The 14,126-nt window shown below is 41.4% G+C and overlaps 1 protein-coding gene across 8 annotated transcripts in view; it reads right to left on the bottom strand.

The window, feature by feature from the left end:
- The window catches only part of mark4b (MAP/microtubule affinity-regulating kinase 4b), a 38,898-nt gene that overhangs the window by 8,118 nt on the left and 16,654 nt on the right, over positions 1-14,126 (bottom strand). For all 8 annotated transcript variants that reach the window (XM_054795219.1, XM_054795218.1, XM_054795221.1 and 5 more), the window contains exons 4-15: positions 11,131-11,179; positions 10,971-11,036; positions 7,353-7,423; positions 7,008-7,064; positions 6,635-6,871; positions 6,349-6,468; positions 6,135-6,234; positions 4,065-4,174; positions 3,773-3,953; positions 3,481-3,701; positions 2,497-2,600; positions 485-766 (exon numbers count right to left, since the gene is read on the bottom strand). In XM_054795219.1, coding sequence (XP_054651194.1) covers positions 485-766; positions 2,497-2,600; positions 3,481-3,701; positions 3,773-3,953; positions 4,065-4,174; positions 6,135-6,234; positions 6,349-6,468; positions 6,635-6,871; positions 7,008-7,064; positions 7,353-7,423; positions 10,971-11,036; positions 11,131-11,179 — 1,598 coding nt within the window. The remainder of the gene's footprint in view (positions 1-484; positions 767-2,496; positions 2,601-3,480; positions 3,702-3,772; positions 3,954-4,064; positions 4,175-6,134; positions 6,235-6,348; positions 6,469-6,634; positions 6,872-7,007; positions 7,065-7,352; positions 7,424-10,970; positions 11,037-11,130; positions 11,180-14,126) is intronic.

Below are 14,126 nucleotides of genomic sequence, written 5' to 3'. Positions count from 1 at the left end.
CAGAAGTTTGGAGACACTTTCTCATGCAATTACAAGGGAAGCTGTCTCCAAATTTTTGACTGGTACTGTGCACGTCACTAATATAAAAGGACATGCTGTATCAAACTAAATTCTGCTAAAATATGTTGTGATGTGCCACAAAAAAAAAAAAAAAAGTTGACTACAGCGTCATGATACATTGTTACATGTGGGACTGAGGTGGACAACTTGTAAAGCGTCCTTGGAAAAGAACAGAGGCTGGCATGTTAGTAGATGAGCAAAATGATCTTTATGTTGTAGTTTGTAGTGAAAGAAAAGTTCCTTACAGTCTGCTTGCGCCACATCTTAGCATCACCATATGAATTCAAATTCACATAATCCATTGCCGTAACAACGTGCAGTTGGGAATCATTGCATTCACAACATAGCACTATAGAATGATAAATTAGTCCATATCACTAGTCCACGCGGTCCTTTTCCTTCCTCTCGCGGCCTCTCCGCTTACCTGCGGGTCAACTTGGAGGTGAGCTTGCTCAGCAGGTTGCTTGTGGCGCGGGGGGTCCTGGTGCTTGGCAGGGGGCTGGCGTCATGTGACGGCGTGGGATACGCCAGAGGGGCGTGCGAGGGAGGTCGACGGTCCCTGATCTGCCCACCGTGGAAAGTGCTCCTTGCCGCGGAGCCCCTGGAGAGACGTGAGGAGGGTGTGGAGGACGAGGAGGACACGCCCGACGCGCCGGCGATGCTGTGGGTGGAGGGGGAGGCCGGGGGAAGGCGGTGGGATAGGGTACTGAAGGGGAAACAGAGGGAGTCACAATTCATCAGTGAAGTCTAATAAACATTAAACAAATCATTTCCTGACTGGCCATTCTTCTTGTGGGGCACACACACCTCGTGTACACCCTCCCCCCATTGACGGCCTGCGGCTGCTTTTCATAACGCTCTAGATAGCGCGCGCATGCATACACACACACACACACACACACACCAGTGAAAGTGTGAAGTACCTGCAGCTCACAGCAGGGTGCATATTTCAGATGGCATGAGGCGAGGAAACATGACAAGCACTCTTGATGCCACTATAAGTGATAAACATTCCTCACACTTTTCAGGCTTCAAACGGAGACCCTACGACACTTTTAACAGGTAAAAAAACAAACAAACACTGTGCGTGTTCCCCTGCATGTGTTTGCCCCACCAAGCATCACTCTAGCATGGCATCACATTGACAAAGCCCCGCAGGCAAAAGGGGAAGGGGTGGAAGTTTGATGCGGGCACCGTGCCAGTCGCTGCTTCGTCACAACATTTCCTACCGCCTGCTTTGTGTCCTCGCTCTTGCTTCCTAACTCCACATAGCTTTTCACACGGTTCTTCAGTACCGCAAAAGCAAAGCCCTTATAGAAGTCGTTTCTGAAAGTAAAAGGTGTGTCAAGCGGCACTACTGAATGTGGTTCACACTTGTGGCCCAATGCTCTAGTCTGGACAGGGCTGTAGACAGCTTTTTCAATAGGAGCACAGGAGCTCCTCAATGAAAAAAATAGGAGCAATATGAATTTTCTTAAATAACAATTTAATTAACTCACTCAATCCCAGCCATTTTTCAAAAGCCAACCCCTTCAGTACTGGCCATTTTAGACGATTTTGACAGATCTGATTTGTCTATATGTGCCCTGCGATTGGTTGGCGACCAATCCAGGGTGTACCCCGCCTCTCGCATCAGCTGGGATAGGCTGGGATAGGCTCCTGCATATCTGCGACCCTAGTGAGGATAAGTGGCATAGAAGATGGATGGATGGACATTTGGAACTGAACTATGTGTGTGCAGGCATGTGTGCGTGCATGTGCATGTGTTAAAATTTCCCTACAATGGGTAACCTTCTGTGTGGTCCTGGACTGCGTTTACACTTGACCAAACAAACCGTACCAGCACAGCAAACTAGACAAGAGTTTGTTTTAACCAGACCAAAAATGACCAGTGTGAACGCACACCGAGTCTTAATGACATTGCAATGAGGAGGACTGAAAGGAGACAAGTGTACCGAGGGTGAAAGACATGGACAGAATGGGAAGAGGCGCTGGTGTCTGACACACTGTGAGACTGAGAAGCAGACCGCCATCTGTCAAAACAAAAACACACAGCGCATTTTGGCTGTATACACACTGTGTGAGCCCTTTATGCTCTCCTAAAGAGACCGTAAATACGTGAGACAAACCTCTGGTATAACTTCTAGAACTTTATACCAGTATAACCGGTATAAAAGAATGAGTGAATCCTATAGTAGGTTTAAATGCTAGTTTGGACGTTGCATTCAAAGCAATAACTACTTGCTTGACGTAACATTATTCCCCAAACAAAGACTTCCAACGGGGGTTAGAAACCATATGAGCTGGCGCATATTCAAGGACGCAACCTAACTCTATGATGGGAACTCAAGTGAATTAGTGTTTGGACAAGTTGACAATGGTTTTACTGCTCATCCTGCACTTTAATCCAATTAAATGTGAACTTAGGACACCTACCTGTTTTCTTTGCCGTTTTGGAGCAGCGAGTGTCTGTCAGTGCTGGAGCGGTCTGTGCACACATATGTATTCCTTCGAGTCATGGTACTAGCAGAGACGCTATTCTGGAATAAAAATTTTAAAAAATTAATTAAAAAAAAAAAAAGACTGACATCATAGAAGCGCCTGCTTCACACTAAACACAGAGGCTCAAGTTGTTCCAGTGTAAGAGGCACTTTCACTCTCCATCATCACAAACAAGATCCACCTCTGCATTGACTGGTCTGAAAAAATGTCTCTTTAAATATATTAAAGAGTTGATCTCAGATTAATCTAGCTGCGGTTTCAGTTCACCGAACTCTGTCACATTCTAATCTGCACATTTGGCTAAATAAACTCTGCCTGATACTTACATGTTATCTATCTAAAGCAGGGGTCTCAGACTGGCAGCCTACTGACTTCAAGGTTTAGTGTTAGTGTGGCCCGTGATCTTGAGTCCCACAAGAGATGGTCAGAGGCACTTTAGCGTACTTAAAGAGGCTGTTTAAAGCAAGAGCCAATAGCTTGTCACACAGCGAAATGAACAGGAGGGACACTACCTACAATTACGATGCAAACACAAAAATGACAGCACAACATGCAACAGATAAATAAACACACACAGGACAACTACTACTACTACTACGGGAAATCATAAACTATGTTATGATTGTTAGCTCTAAACATGTATCTTCAGCAACTTTTTACAAAACAAGTGCCGCAAGGCACGCTGAGAAGCTGACAGCACACCAAGCGACACTATATATCATATTTTTATATTTAGTTTTTATGTGGAACACGTGATGCCCTACCTCGCTCAGTCTACCTCGAGCGGCCCGCAGTTAAGTCAGGCTTGAGACCCCTGAGCTAAAGCTAGGACTCTCTCTCTCTCTCTCCACAGCGCATGTGTCACAGCATACTCTACTCAACTGGATTAGTCACATGAGAAGAGTTTTCCGTGTTTACCGTGGTTGAGTTGGCCTCCTTGCGTCGGTCGGGTATTTCTGCTTTATTTGGATTGTGAGCGGAGCTGACCATGGGACTGGAGGGGGCCGGGATGCTCCGTGAGCTAACAGTGTTGTTGCTGGGCTTGCGGACCGACAACCTCTCCTCCTTGAGCGCCGCTCCTTCTCCCACACCACTGGGACTGCGCTTGGGGTGTGCAGACCCCGAAGCAGCTGGACCACCTAAGAGATGGGAGACGTCACGTAAAAAGCAGAAGACAAGGCCATAATGTGCAGATCAAAAGCAGGCGCACAGAAGTCAGAGTGTCGTCTCTGGCGTTGGTAGGTTGAGACACTGCGTTGTGGCTTGTGGGCTGAGGTGGGTGTCGCGCCAGTGGAGGAAGTGGAGTGTTTGCTGGTCCCGTTGGTGAGGGTGCCGGGCCGGACTCGAGCGAGACTGAGATTGCTGCCGGACCGGGACACGCTGTTTTCAGCCTGAGACCACAAACAGAGTGATGAGAATACGTTTTGAGAGCTTCCCCCTTGGTCAAGTCAGAACCAGAAGAATCAATTTCCAAGGCTGTAGCAAGATGTTGATGCCCTCACCTCAGTCTTGCGCGCCAGTAGCAGGTACGTGGCTGTCACTTCGTTGTACTTGTGACTGACCAGAGACTCCCTGATCTCATCTCTGGTGAAGCCCATCCCCACCATCACGTCTAGAACAGGGCAATGAAAGTGATTTTAATGCAGTCATTCACCATTAGTGTTTGGGCAATTCAGAGGGTCTTTAGTACGGTTGGGCATTGAGCCTCGAGCATCGTTGGAAACTGGGACTAATATTTAGATTCTCACGGGATCGTTCAAATGTTTTTATTCCGATTCCTAGTTTCGATGCCCACTTCACCGACCGGAAGAAATAGCCACGAACACCAGCAAAGAAGAAGCCGGCGAGAACCAGCGAAGAAGCATCAGCTCAAAAGTTTGGCTTCACTTCAAAAATAAGAGAGACATTTGCGACACAATGATATCTTTCAAAGGAGGGTGTACCATCAACATGACTCATGTTCACACATTCATGGTGTAGAAATAACACCCTACCTGGTCTTTGATGCGCTACGTCAGACTTCCTCTAAGCAATCAGAATCAGGGAAGTCAGACAATAAATGACCTCTGTCTCATGCCAATGTAACCCAGGGTTTCAGGATGCTACCTGATGTGCAATTTTGGTGTAAATAAAGGACGGGAGCTACGGCTACACTTTTATTCATTTGCACAGTAAGTCTCTGATAGCAACAGTGAAAGGGAGCTTCTTAACTCACACAACACAATCCTGGCCTTCACAATAAGAGCGCTTTGGGCTATATCCTATTTACTTGTGTTAACAAAATACGGGTGTTCTAAAAAAAAAAAAAAATTGCTTACATCAACATTGAGGCAACAAAAAACAAACTGTACTACTTTTCAAAAGTACAGTGTTCCCTCGCTACATCGCGGTTCACCTTTTACAGATTTGCTGTTGCGCTGGTTTTATTAAGTGCAATTGTGTTCTGCGTTCTTGTGGTGTATCAGAGCAAGCTATCAGTGCTCTGTTGTATGTATCTGTTATTGTGTTTACCACTGCTACCAGTAGAGAGTGTTGTATACTCATGTGAAAGTTGAAGACGTGTGCGGCGCCATCTGTCTCAGTATGCGTTTATGTGCCTGTACCACCCTATTAGGAACCCACAGTGGACAATAGCCGGCTAAATACAGAGCCACAACAGTCCTTATTGGCTAATGGAGAGCCCGCCCATTGTGTTCTGCGCCTTGATTGACTGACAATCGTCTACAGCTAATCTACGTTTCCTGTTGTGGTCAATGGTGGCTAGCAAACTGGTGAGCTGCTTGCTAACGCCAATAAACAATAGAAGAAGAAGAAGAAGCTCATCAGCTAAATGAATCTTCGGTTCAAGGAGTAGGACAAGGAGGACAATACAACGGCAGGAGCAATATGTTTTAACAAGGATACAAAAACGTTACAGCTGAACAGCGCCAGAACAAGGCGCGGTCAGAGAAGTGAATACACATGAATCACTTACAATTTATTGTGTCCAACCTAGTAGATTGATCACTAAAATTCCAACAAAATTTTTACTTTGAGAGTGTTTAAACAAGAGAGAAATGTGAGAAAATGTTAATGCCTGTCTGAGAAAAGTGTATAAACTGTATGGTGAGTGGGAGGGTTACAGCCTCAAAACACATCATAATTGTGAACAAATAAAGTTGGATACTTGGTGGATTTCACTTATTGCGGGCTATTTTCAGAACTTATACCCCGCGATAAATGAGGGAACACTGTAAACATATTTTGTGAAGGTGTACTACCGTAAAAAGAAACTACAGTAATTTATATTCAAGTTGAATGGATTGATATTTATATACTGGTTGAAAATAGCCCTTTAACAAATTCATAGAAAAGTTGCTAAAAAGCACATATCATTTTACAACTCATGGAAAAGTTCAGACATTTCTAAAAGAACTCTATTTAGCGTCCTCATTTAAACCATGCAAACTTTTATGACTTTACCTCTTAAAAGTAGTGGAAACGACAATCGTTAGGAACCGGAATCAAAATGAGGAATCGGAACTGAAATTCAAATTCAAATGATGCCCAACCATAAGGGTCTTTTTACTGACCGATGCGAGTGGTATCGTTGAAGTCCTCCTCAGGCTCTGTGTGAGGCCTCAGCTCTTCTCCATCATAACTCACGTTCAACCACTTGTCCTTCATGATTTGCTGGTAAAGACAATGACAGATAAACGCTGATGAACACAATATTAACAGTAAAACGGTCTTTTGTCTACATCTACTTTGTCTTATACAGTAATGTCCTTTAGAGTTCCTGCTCACCTCCAGCGAACATCGCTTGGCCGGGTTGAGGACGAGGAAGCGGCGCAGGATTCCCTCACAGTCTGTAGACATGTAGAAGGGCACGCGGTATTTCCCTCTCAGGACACGCTCTCGCAGCTCCTGAAGGAAACATTCACACAAGGTGATTTTCATACAGAGACACTGATTTGATGAAGAAACATAAATAGGGATCACTGGAAACCCCAAACTGTGTTATCTTGATGCTTAGGAGAAAAACAACCTAAGAGGACACAGCTTCAGCCGAAGCATCAGAGACTGTGCCCACCTTCAGGTTTTGTCCGTCAAAGGGCAGTGACCCGCTGACCAGCGTGTAGAGGATGACGCCCAGGCTCCAGATGTCCACCTCTGGACCGTCGTACTTCTTCCCTTGGAAGAGTTCTGGGGCGGCGTAAGGCGGAGAGCCACAGAAGGTGTCCAGCTTGCTGCCGGCTGTGAACTCGTTGCTGAAGCCAAAGTCGGCAATTTTGATGTTGGAGTTGGCGTCGAGTAGCAAGTTCTCCGCCTGAAGGAACCAACATGGACGCCGGAGCACGTCATCAATTTACATTTATGCTAACTTGACAGTGCTGCCATAAAATAACAGGTGTCTTTTTTAATGTATGGCTGATATTTGACATGAAGCTATGGTGCGTGCTCACCTTCAAGTCTCTGTGAACAATGTGCTTCTGATGGCAGTAGTGCACTGCTGACACAATCTGTGGAAAGAACATAAAATGTGCTTCATATACGACGCTACAGAACAGATTGGACATCTGAATTTCACACCCACTGTTTGTTTTATTATGTCTGCACCGCAGTGGAAATGTCTGTGGTGGTTTTTGCGTCACACTGTCCCACTAGCCAGCACTAAATTATAGGCCACATTAACTCTTTTTCTGGCGCACACACTGTATCAGCTTCTGCAACTCAGTCATAATGAATGCATGTGTTCTTTTCCTTTGTCATTCACCACAATTAAATGGTAGGACGTGTAGTGAGCTGACCTGTCTGAATTTGGCCCGGGCTTCTTTCTCCTTCATCCTGCCATGAGACACGAGGTAATCAAACACCTCCCCTGCAAGGAAAGACAAATTTGTATTCGTACAACCAAAGCTCAGAGGAGTTTATTCAAATATCTGATACATGCTACACCCGCTACATGACACTGTGGGTTCCCCTAGCAGCTCCTTCAGCAGCAGACTGTTACACCCACAGTGTAAGAAGGAGAGGTTCCGCAGGTCCTTCATACCGACCACTGTCAGGCTCTACAACACCTGCACCACTTGAACCATGTGTCACTATGTATTCTTTACTTGCGTATCTTGCTTGCTGCTGTAACAAGTGAATTTCCCTGCTGTGGGATAAATAAAGTACAATACAATACAATACAATACAATACAATCTGATTTAGAGCTGCAACAATTAATTGATTAATCAACAACTATTTTGGTATTCAATAATCTTTTTTTTTTATTTGAAAATGGAAATATCTTCTGATTTCAGCCTCTCAGATATGAATATTTTTATTTCCTTACTAATCCACTCATCCATTCCATTGTACCATGGAAGAAAGTGGTCAGTCAGAAACTCGATATACTTTGCTGAGGTCATTTTCACACCTTCAATGACCATAAAGAGCCTACCAGCTCTCTCCCAATGATTCCGATCCACAACATGACTCACAGCCTTGTTGAGATGTGCTGGCCATACTTCACTTCATCCATCCGGACCACCCAAGGTTGCACGGCCCTCATCAGTAAACAGGAGTGTTTGAAAATTAGTCTTCATGTATTTGTTAGCCCAATGCAACCGTTTCTGCTTGTGAATATTGGTTAGGGGTGGCCAAATAGCAGGTTTATGCATGACTGTAAGCCTCTGGGGGATCCTACACCTTGAGGTTCATGGGACTTCAGAGGCACCAGCAGCTTCAAATGTTGCTGTTTGCTGCTTTGTAATGGCTTTTTAGCAGGTGCTCTCTTGATTCGGTCTGGCAGAAACCTTTCTCATTACACCTTTAACGACACAACCCCAGTTATCATCTGACTCAGCCACAAATTTCTTCACCGTATGAAATTTTTTGTGAATTATTGAATGTTTTCATGCCTTGTCCAAGGCATTGCAATATTTGACACTTTTGTCAGCAGAGAGATCGTTTTACTTTCCCATATTGCTTGAAATCTGTGGCATGCTTAATAATGTGGAACATCACTTTTAAGTAGTTTCCTTTTAATTGGGCTCACCTGGCAAACTAACTATGACAGTTGTCCGAGATGGATATCAGTAATCCAAAAAGATATGATGCCATCAATGACTTTCATAACGAGTTTCAAATACAACATTTGGAATTTCTCCTCGTGGGACTAATAAAGGCATATCTTATCTCTATGTTTACAATACTAAAATCGTATTTGCATAATAATTTAGAACACAGTGTCTTCCCATAATATTTTAACTTAATTCCCATAATATTATAACTTTTCCCCAACCTAATTGTCCAAAAAATAAAATTTTTGATTCTCATAATAGTACGACTTAAAAAATCTTTTTATTTTTTTCTTAATATTTCAACTATAAGCTAATAAAGTGACATTATTTTTCCTCATAACATTCAAGTTAATTCTCGTAAAATTGCAACTTTTTTCTCTTTAGAATGCCAATTTTTTTTCTCTGAATATTTTTATATCATTCTCGTAATATTGCTTTTTTGCATTTCTGCAGTTTCCATCCATCCTCGTAACGCAATCTCATTTTCCAAAAATTACAATTTTATTTAGTTTTGTTTTGTTTTTTGTAATATTACGACTTTAAAAAATCTCTTTAATATTCTGTAATGTTTCTTTAATATTTCAATATTATGCTACTAAAATTACACTATTTGTCCCTCATAATATTACAACATTATTCTGGGAAAATTTCAACTTTTTCTCTTTAGATTCCGACTTGTTCTTCTAAAATTGATACTTTATTCTTGCAAAACTACTGCTGATTTTTCCATTTTTGCAGCTACTGATGTTTTTTTCTTAGTTTGCTTGTTAAATTATATTTTTAGAACGTACCGCAGGCCAATAAAAGAAATGGTCTAGGGCCTAACGGATTACTCTCTTAATCGAAACAACAAGCTTTAGATTAATCGACTGAGAAAACAAAAGCAAAGCAACAATCTGGTTCAAATACCACAATGCCGGGCAAATTACTAAAAATTAGTCACCAGCTCTACAAAGCCTCATAAATGTGACGAGTCACGAGTGCACTCCAGCTTTACAGGTCAAAATGCAGCTGTGATTGTTTACAAAAGGGGAGTTCAAACTTTTCCCACCAAGGGCCGCACACAGAAAAATTGAAGGATGCGTGGGCCAATAAAAAAAAAAAAAGCAAGCTGTGGGCTGAAAATGGCCCTCGGGCAGCACTTTAGGCACCCCTGGTTTGCAATGTCAAGTGAGTGTCTCTGTGTGAGCAGCAGCACAGCTCCACTGTAAGCTAACATGATGTATGTGGGGGGGACGACTAGCTCCTTGTTAGGTATTAGAAGCAAGATAGGGTCCAGCACACGCTGATGAAAAGATCAAGAAGGAGAAGAAAGGAAAACAGAGGCATTAAAAATAGGAGCACAAGGGAAGCAGCGGAACATTGTTTTTAAGTGAGACAAAAAAAGCGTTAAGACAAACAACTGATGGGGTCTTTCATGGAAACTCAAGATAGTAACATGCCCCGTTTAAAAATGACATGACTTGAAAACACTGCAACTGGCGCAAAATATAAAAAAAAATAGTCCTCATTTCCTTAATAAATTCCTCAAAAAGGAACTTTGGACATGCAATTATGTGTATTAATGTTTCAACAGATGGCAGTTTTAAAATAAATAAATTTGCTCGGTTTGACTTAAACATATACAAAATAAAAGTAAAAATATGAAAGCAGAAATAATTAAATATAAACTAAAATTGACGAAAATAAAAGTGTAAAAAAAAAATAAAAATGACTTAAACGTGCAAAAAATTAAATAGTAATAAAAATGACAAATAAAAAGTAAAAGACAAAAATAAATAAAAATAACTAATAAACATGTAAAAAATAAAAAAAACAAAAATGACTTAAAGTGGAAAAAATAAAATAAATACAAATAAAAAATAATTTTAAATTGTAAAAAAAAAAGACTTTATTGTAAAAATAATAATATAAAAAAATAATAATTAAAATAAAAAATAACAATAACCTACATCACAGCAAAAAAATATCTAAATAAAAATGACAGTGTAAAAAAAGTAATTAAAAATAAGTCAAAATACCATAAAAGGGTAAAAAAAAAAAAAAAAATTACAAATGAAAATGCTTAAAATAATAAGGAATAATGACTTAAATGCATTAATATAAATAAAATTAAATGACTAAAAAATGTGTAAAAAATAATACAAAAAAAACAAACAAAAAAAAACATTAGACTATTGGAAAAGATGGGTCCCAGGTTAAGACCATTTGAGAACCCCTGTACAGTGGCCGGCAAAAAAAAAGGTCTCACACACACACAAAATTTGGTTGATTTGTGTTTTTTTTGTTGATTTGTGAGCAACTTAGCAGACAATCAAACACAAAACAATGAAGAGGGTTCATGAAGCCCCACTCACCCCCACTGGCGTACTCCATGATGAGGTAGAGTGTCTTCTCTGTCTCTATTACCTCAAACAGCTGGACTGTAAACACATACAGAAGAGGAGAAAAGAGGGGGCGTGTCACTAAATAAAACACAGCAAATAAAGACAAAACACGACAAAACGCACAACTCACCTATGTTGGGATGGTTGAGAGTTTTCATGATGCGTACCTCACGAAACAGCTGGAGAAAAAAATCAATGCAAAAGGAGAGAACCGGTCAACATCACACAGCTGAAATAGTAACAGTGATACCTCTGTTTTTATTATTGATTTGTTAGAAAATCAAAACGTATGAAACCCAAAGCAATTAATCTATTCCAGACAACCAAAAATATTAGCAAAAATACACTTAATAGACAATAATTGTAGTTGCACTGTCTGTAAGTCACTGTCTTCAGCATCCTCCTTCTGCACTAAAACCACAAAATTCGTATTCTTCTGTGTCGGAATTGATTAGCCTCATAATTCCTTCATCATACACTTTGTCAGTCTCTCTCTCCCTCTCTTTTGTTGCCGCTCTCAGTGTCACTTTCGTCTCGAGGCAAATTAGCCCTTGAACTTGTGCTGTCCTCTTCATCACACAGTAAGTAGTCCAGCCTTTCTAAACCGGTTGGTGATAGCAAATTTATTGACACTGCTGCACGCTGTCTGGATCCACTGACAAGACTTGAGCCAAAGTTGGGCCTTTAAAGGAAAACTGTACACAATCCTTATGTGAAACATGAACACATATTTCTTTCCCTTTTCTGTGCGTTCTAAAGAGAGAAAACGAGTTAGCATGATAGAGCTAATAATGGACATCACTGGACCCACCTATTTCCATGACAAAGCCTTCTAAAAAAGCCTTTAACAACGTTTTGTATACCTGCTGTGATCATGCATTAACAGGTACATTCATGATAACTTATTACTGGAACTTCTTTCATAGGCGCATGGATTTCACATAGCCTATAGGAACTAATGCAACTTCCGTCAACAACTGCAGCGTGTCAAGTACGTGTCCGTTTGCTACTACTAATCATGGCAGACATGACGAAAGCCGCCGACGACTACTACTTTTGGACAAATGAGGAACCAGAACCTTATCTTTTAAGCCTGAAGCTACAAGTTATCAGGTAAGACACCACTTTATCCCCCTTAGCGCTAGTGCTAAATGTTTCATGGTAAGTCTCAAAACACCATGCCTTTCTCAAAAAAAAATCTCAATCTCAAAACGCTCAGCGCTACACAGTATGTCTCCTGCCGTATGCCTGTGCACTGTCGCCTGTGCATTCATGTGTACGGGATGAGGACACTCGCATCTTCTTCCGCTGTGGAACATATATGTAAACAAGATGGCCGCACCGCTCCGTCGCGGAAGAAGAATGGTATTACTGCAAGTGTGTTCATCACATACACACGAATGCACAGGCGATAGTGCGTAGGGATATGGCGGGAGACATAACGCCGAGCGTTTTGCGAGGTCTGATTTTTTTGAGAAGGCATTTTTGTGGTGCAAATGTATTACTCTTTTTGAACGCATATTGTTTTGAGAAGCCAAACTTGTTATATAAATGTCCCCACCAACTAAGCGGAACTACGTTCTTCATCACCGAACTCCGACCAGAACTGGACTTAGGAGACCAAGTGGGGGATAAGCCGCTGTTAACGGACTACACAGATGATGGGGATGTCACACAACTTTATGTCAAAAAATCCAAACTATCCCTTTAATCATTAAAAATGCTGTGGGAGAAGTATCTCATTAGGATTAGGATGTACTATGTAATAAATCAATAACACAAGATGAATGTATTATTGATATAATGCATTATATCTAACCCTAATGTTATTAATATAATAAGAGTCTTATTAACTTTAATTACTACCGTACTTATTAAGGCTTATTGCAAGCACCTTAATATAAAGTGTTACCGTGTAAGGACTTACTTAGTTCTACATTCTAATTACACACACACACGCGCACGCGCACAGTTCTTACACAACCACTAACCTGTGAAAATACTGAATGGGTGAGTACAGTATGTCTCCTGAATACCTTCTTATATTTGTATTGTAGGTCATTTAGGCCAAAAACACATCAAATTTGCTTAAATATGCAATTTTTTTTACTAATAAAAGGCCATAGTCAATATGATTTTTAAAAGGTAATATATTAGGAAAAAGCGTGATAGAGTGAAGTTGTGAAAGTGGACAAATTAGCCACCTATGCACCAGGTGACCCCTGGGGAACGTGAAGTGATGTGAGTTTGACAGTGGGGGCCTCCTCCCCTGGTTGTGCACTCCTCATCCATCATACAGTTCCCCGCCTTGCCCCTTTCTGCTTTATTAAATAAATAGATTTGTTACAATGCCTTTTAAAAGATTACAGTGTGTTGGCTGACTTTTTTTTTTTTTTTAAGTGTAAAATTGTTGGAATTAAGAAGATAAAACCAGATGACGACTCAGCTACTCCTTATAGGAAGCACTTTATTCATCATGAGTTGTTGTGAGACAGGCCGACTGTACTACAAGTTACTGTGAGAGTATAATGGATGGAAAGACGACATACATGGAAGTGTGTGTAATAAACATCAGCAGGAAGGCGAAGCACAAATAGAACACGAGAAAGCAAGGAGAAAAATGCATCAATAGATCCAATGGGAAGAATGCAATGTCATGTTCAAACATTAAATGAAGTAAGTGGAGCATCATTTGGTCATCTGAGTGCTTAAAGACGAATTAAGGGATAAGCCTGTCCTCCGTCACCTCCACGTTACATGTTCCATCTTTACATTTAGTCTGGCGTATACAAAGGTGGAGCAGTGCTGAGAGCGATTTTATGTACTATGTTGTTTTGTTTGCAGCTGAAAGAGGCAGGAAGCTTAGCTGTGGGGGGGTTCAGGATGTTGCTGAGGGAGCTATTGATCAACAATGCCATCAATCGTGACTTGATCGGCTGCCGCGCTGCACTGAGTTCAGCGTGCATGATGACTATTCATTTTGCTCAGGCTTCTCCATCCCACTGTGCCAATAGAATAACTCTACTACTCTGTGGCTCTTTCATTTCAACTCCTCCTTAAATCACTCCCTGGCTCTCTGCCGTGACAACAGCCCGGCAGCGTCACTGTTGTCATGACAACGCAGGT

The sequence above is a fragment of the Dunckerocampus dactyliophorus genome, chromosome 12 (genome assembly GCF_027744805.1).
Source record: "Dunckerocampus dactyliophorus isolate RoL2022-P2 chromosome 12, RoL_Ddac_1.1, whole genome shotgun sequence".
NCBI classification, from domain to species: domain Eukaryota; kingdom Metazoa; phylum Chordata; class Actinopteri; order Syngnathiformes; family Syngnathidae; genus Dunckerocampus; species Dunckerocampus dactyliophorus.
Note: the sequence above shows the minus strand (reverse complement) of the source record. Positions and strands in the feature narration are given on the sequence as shown.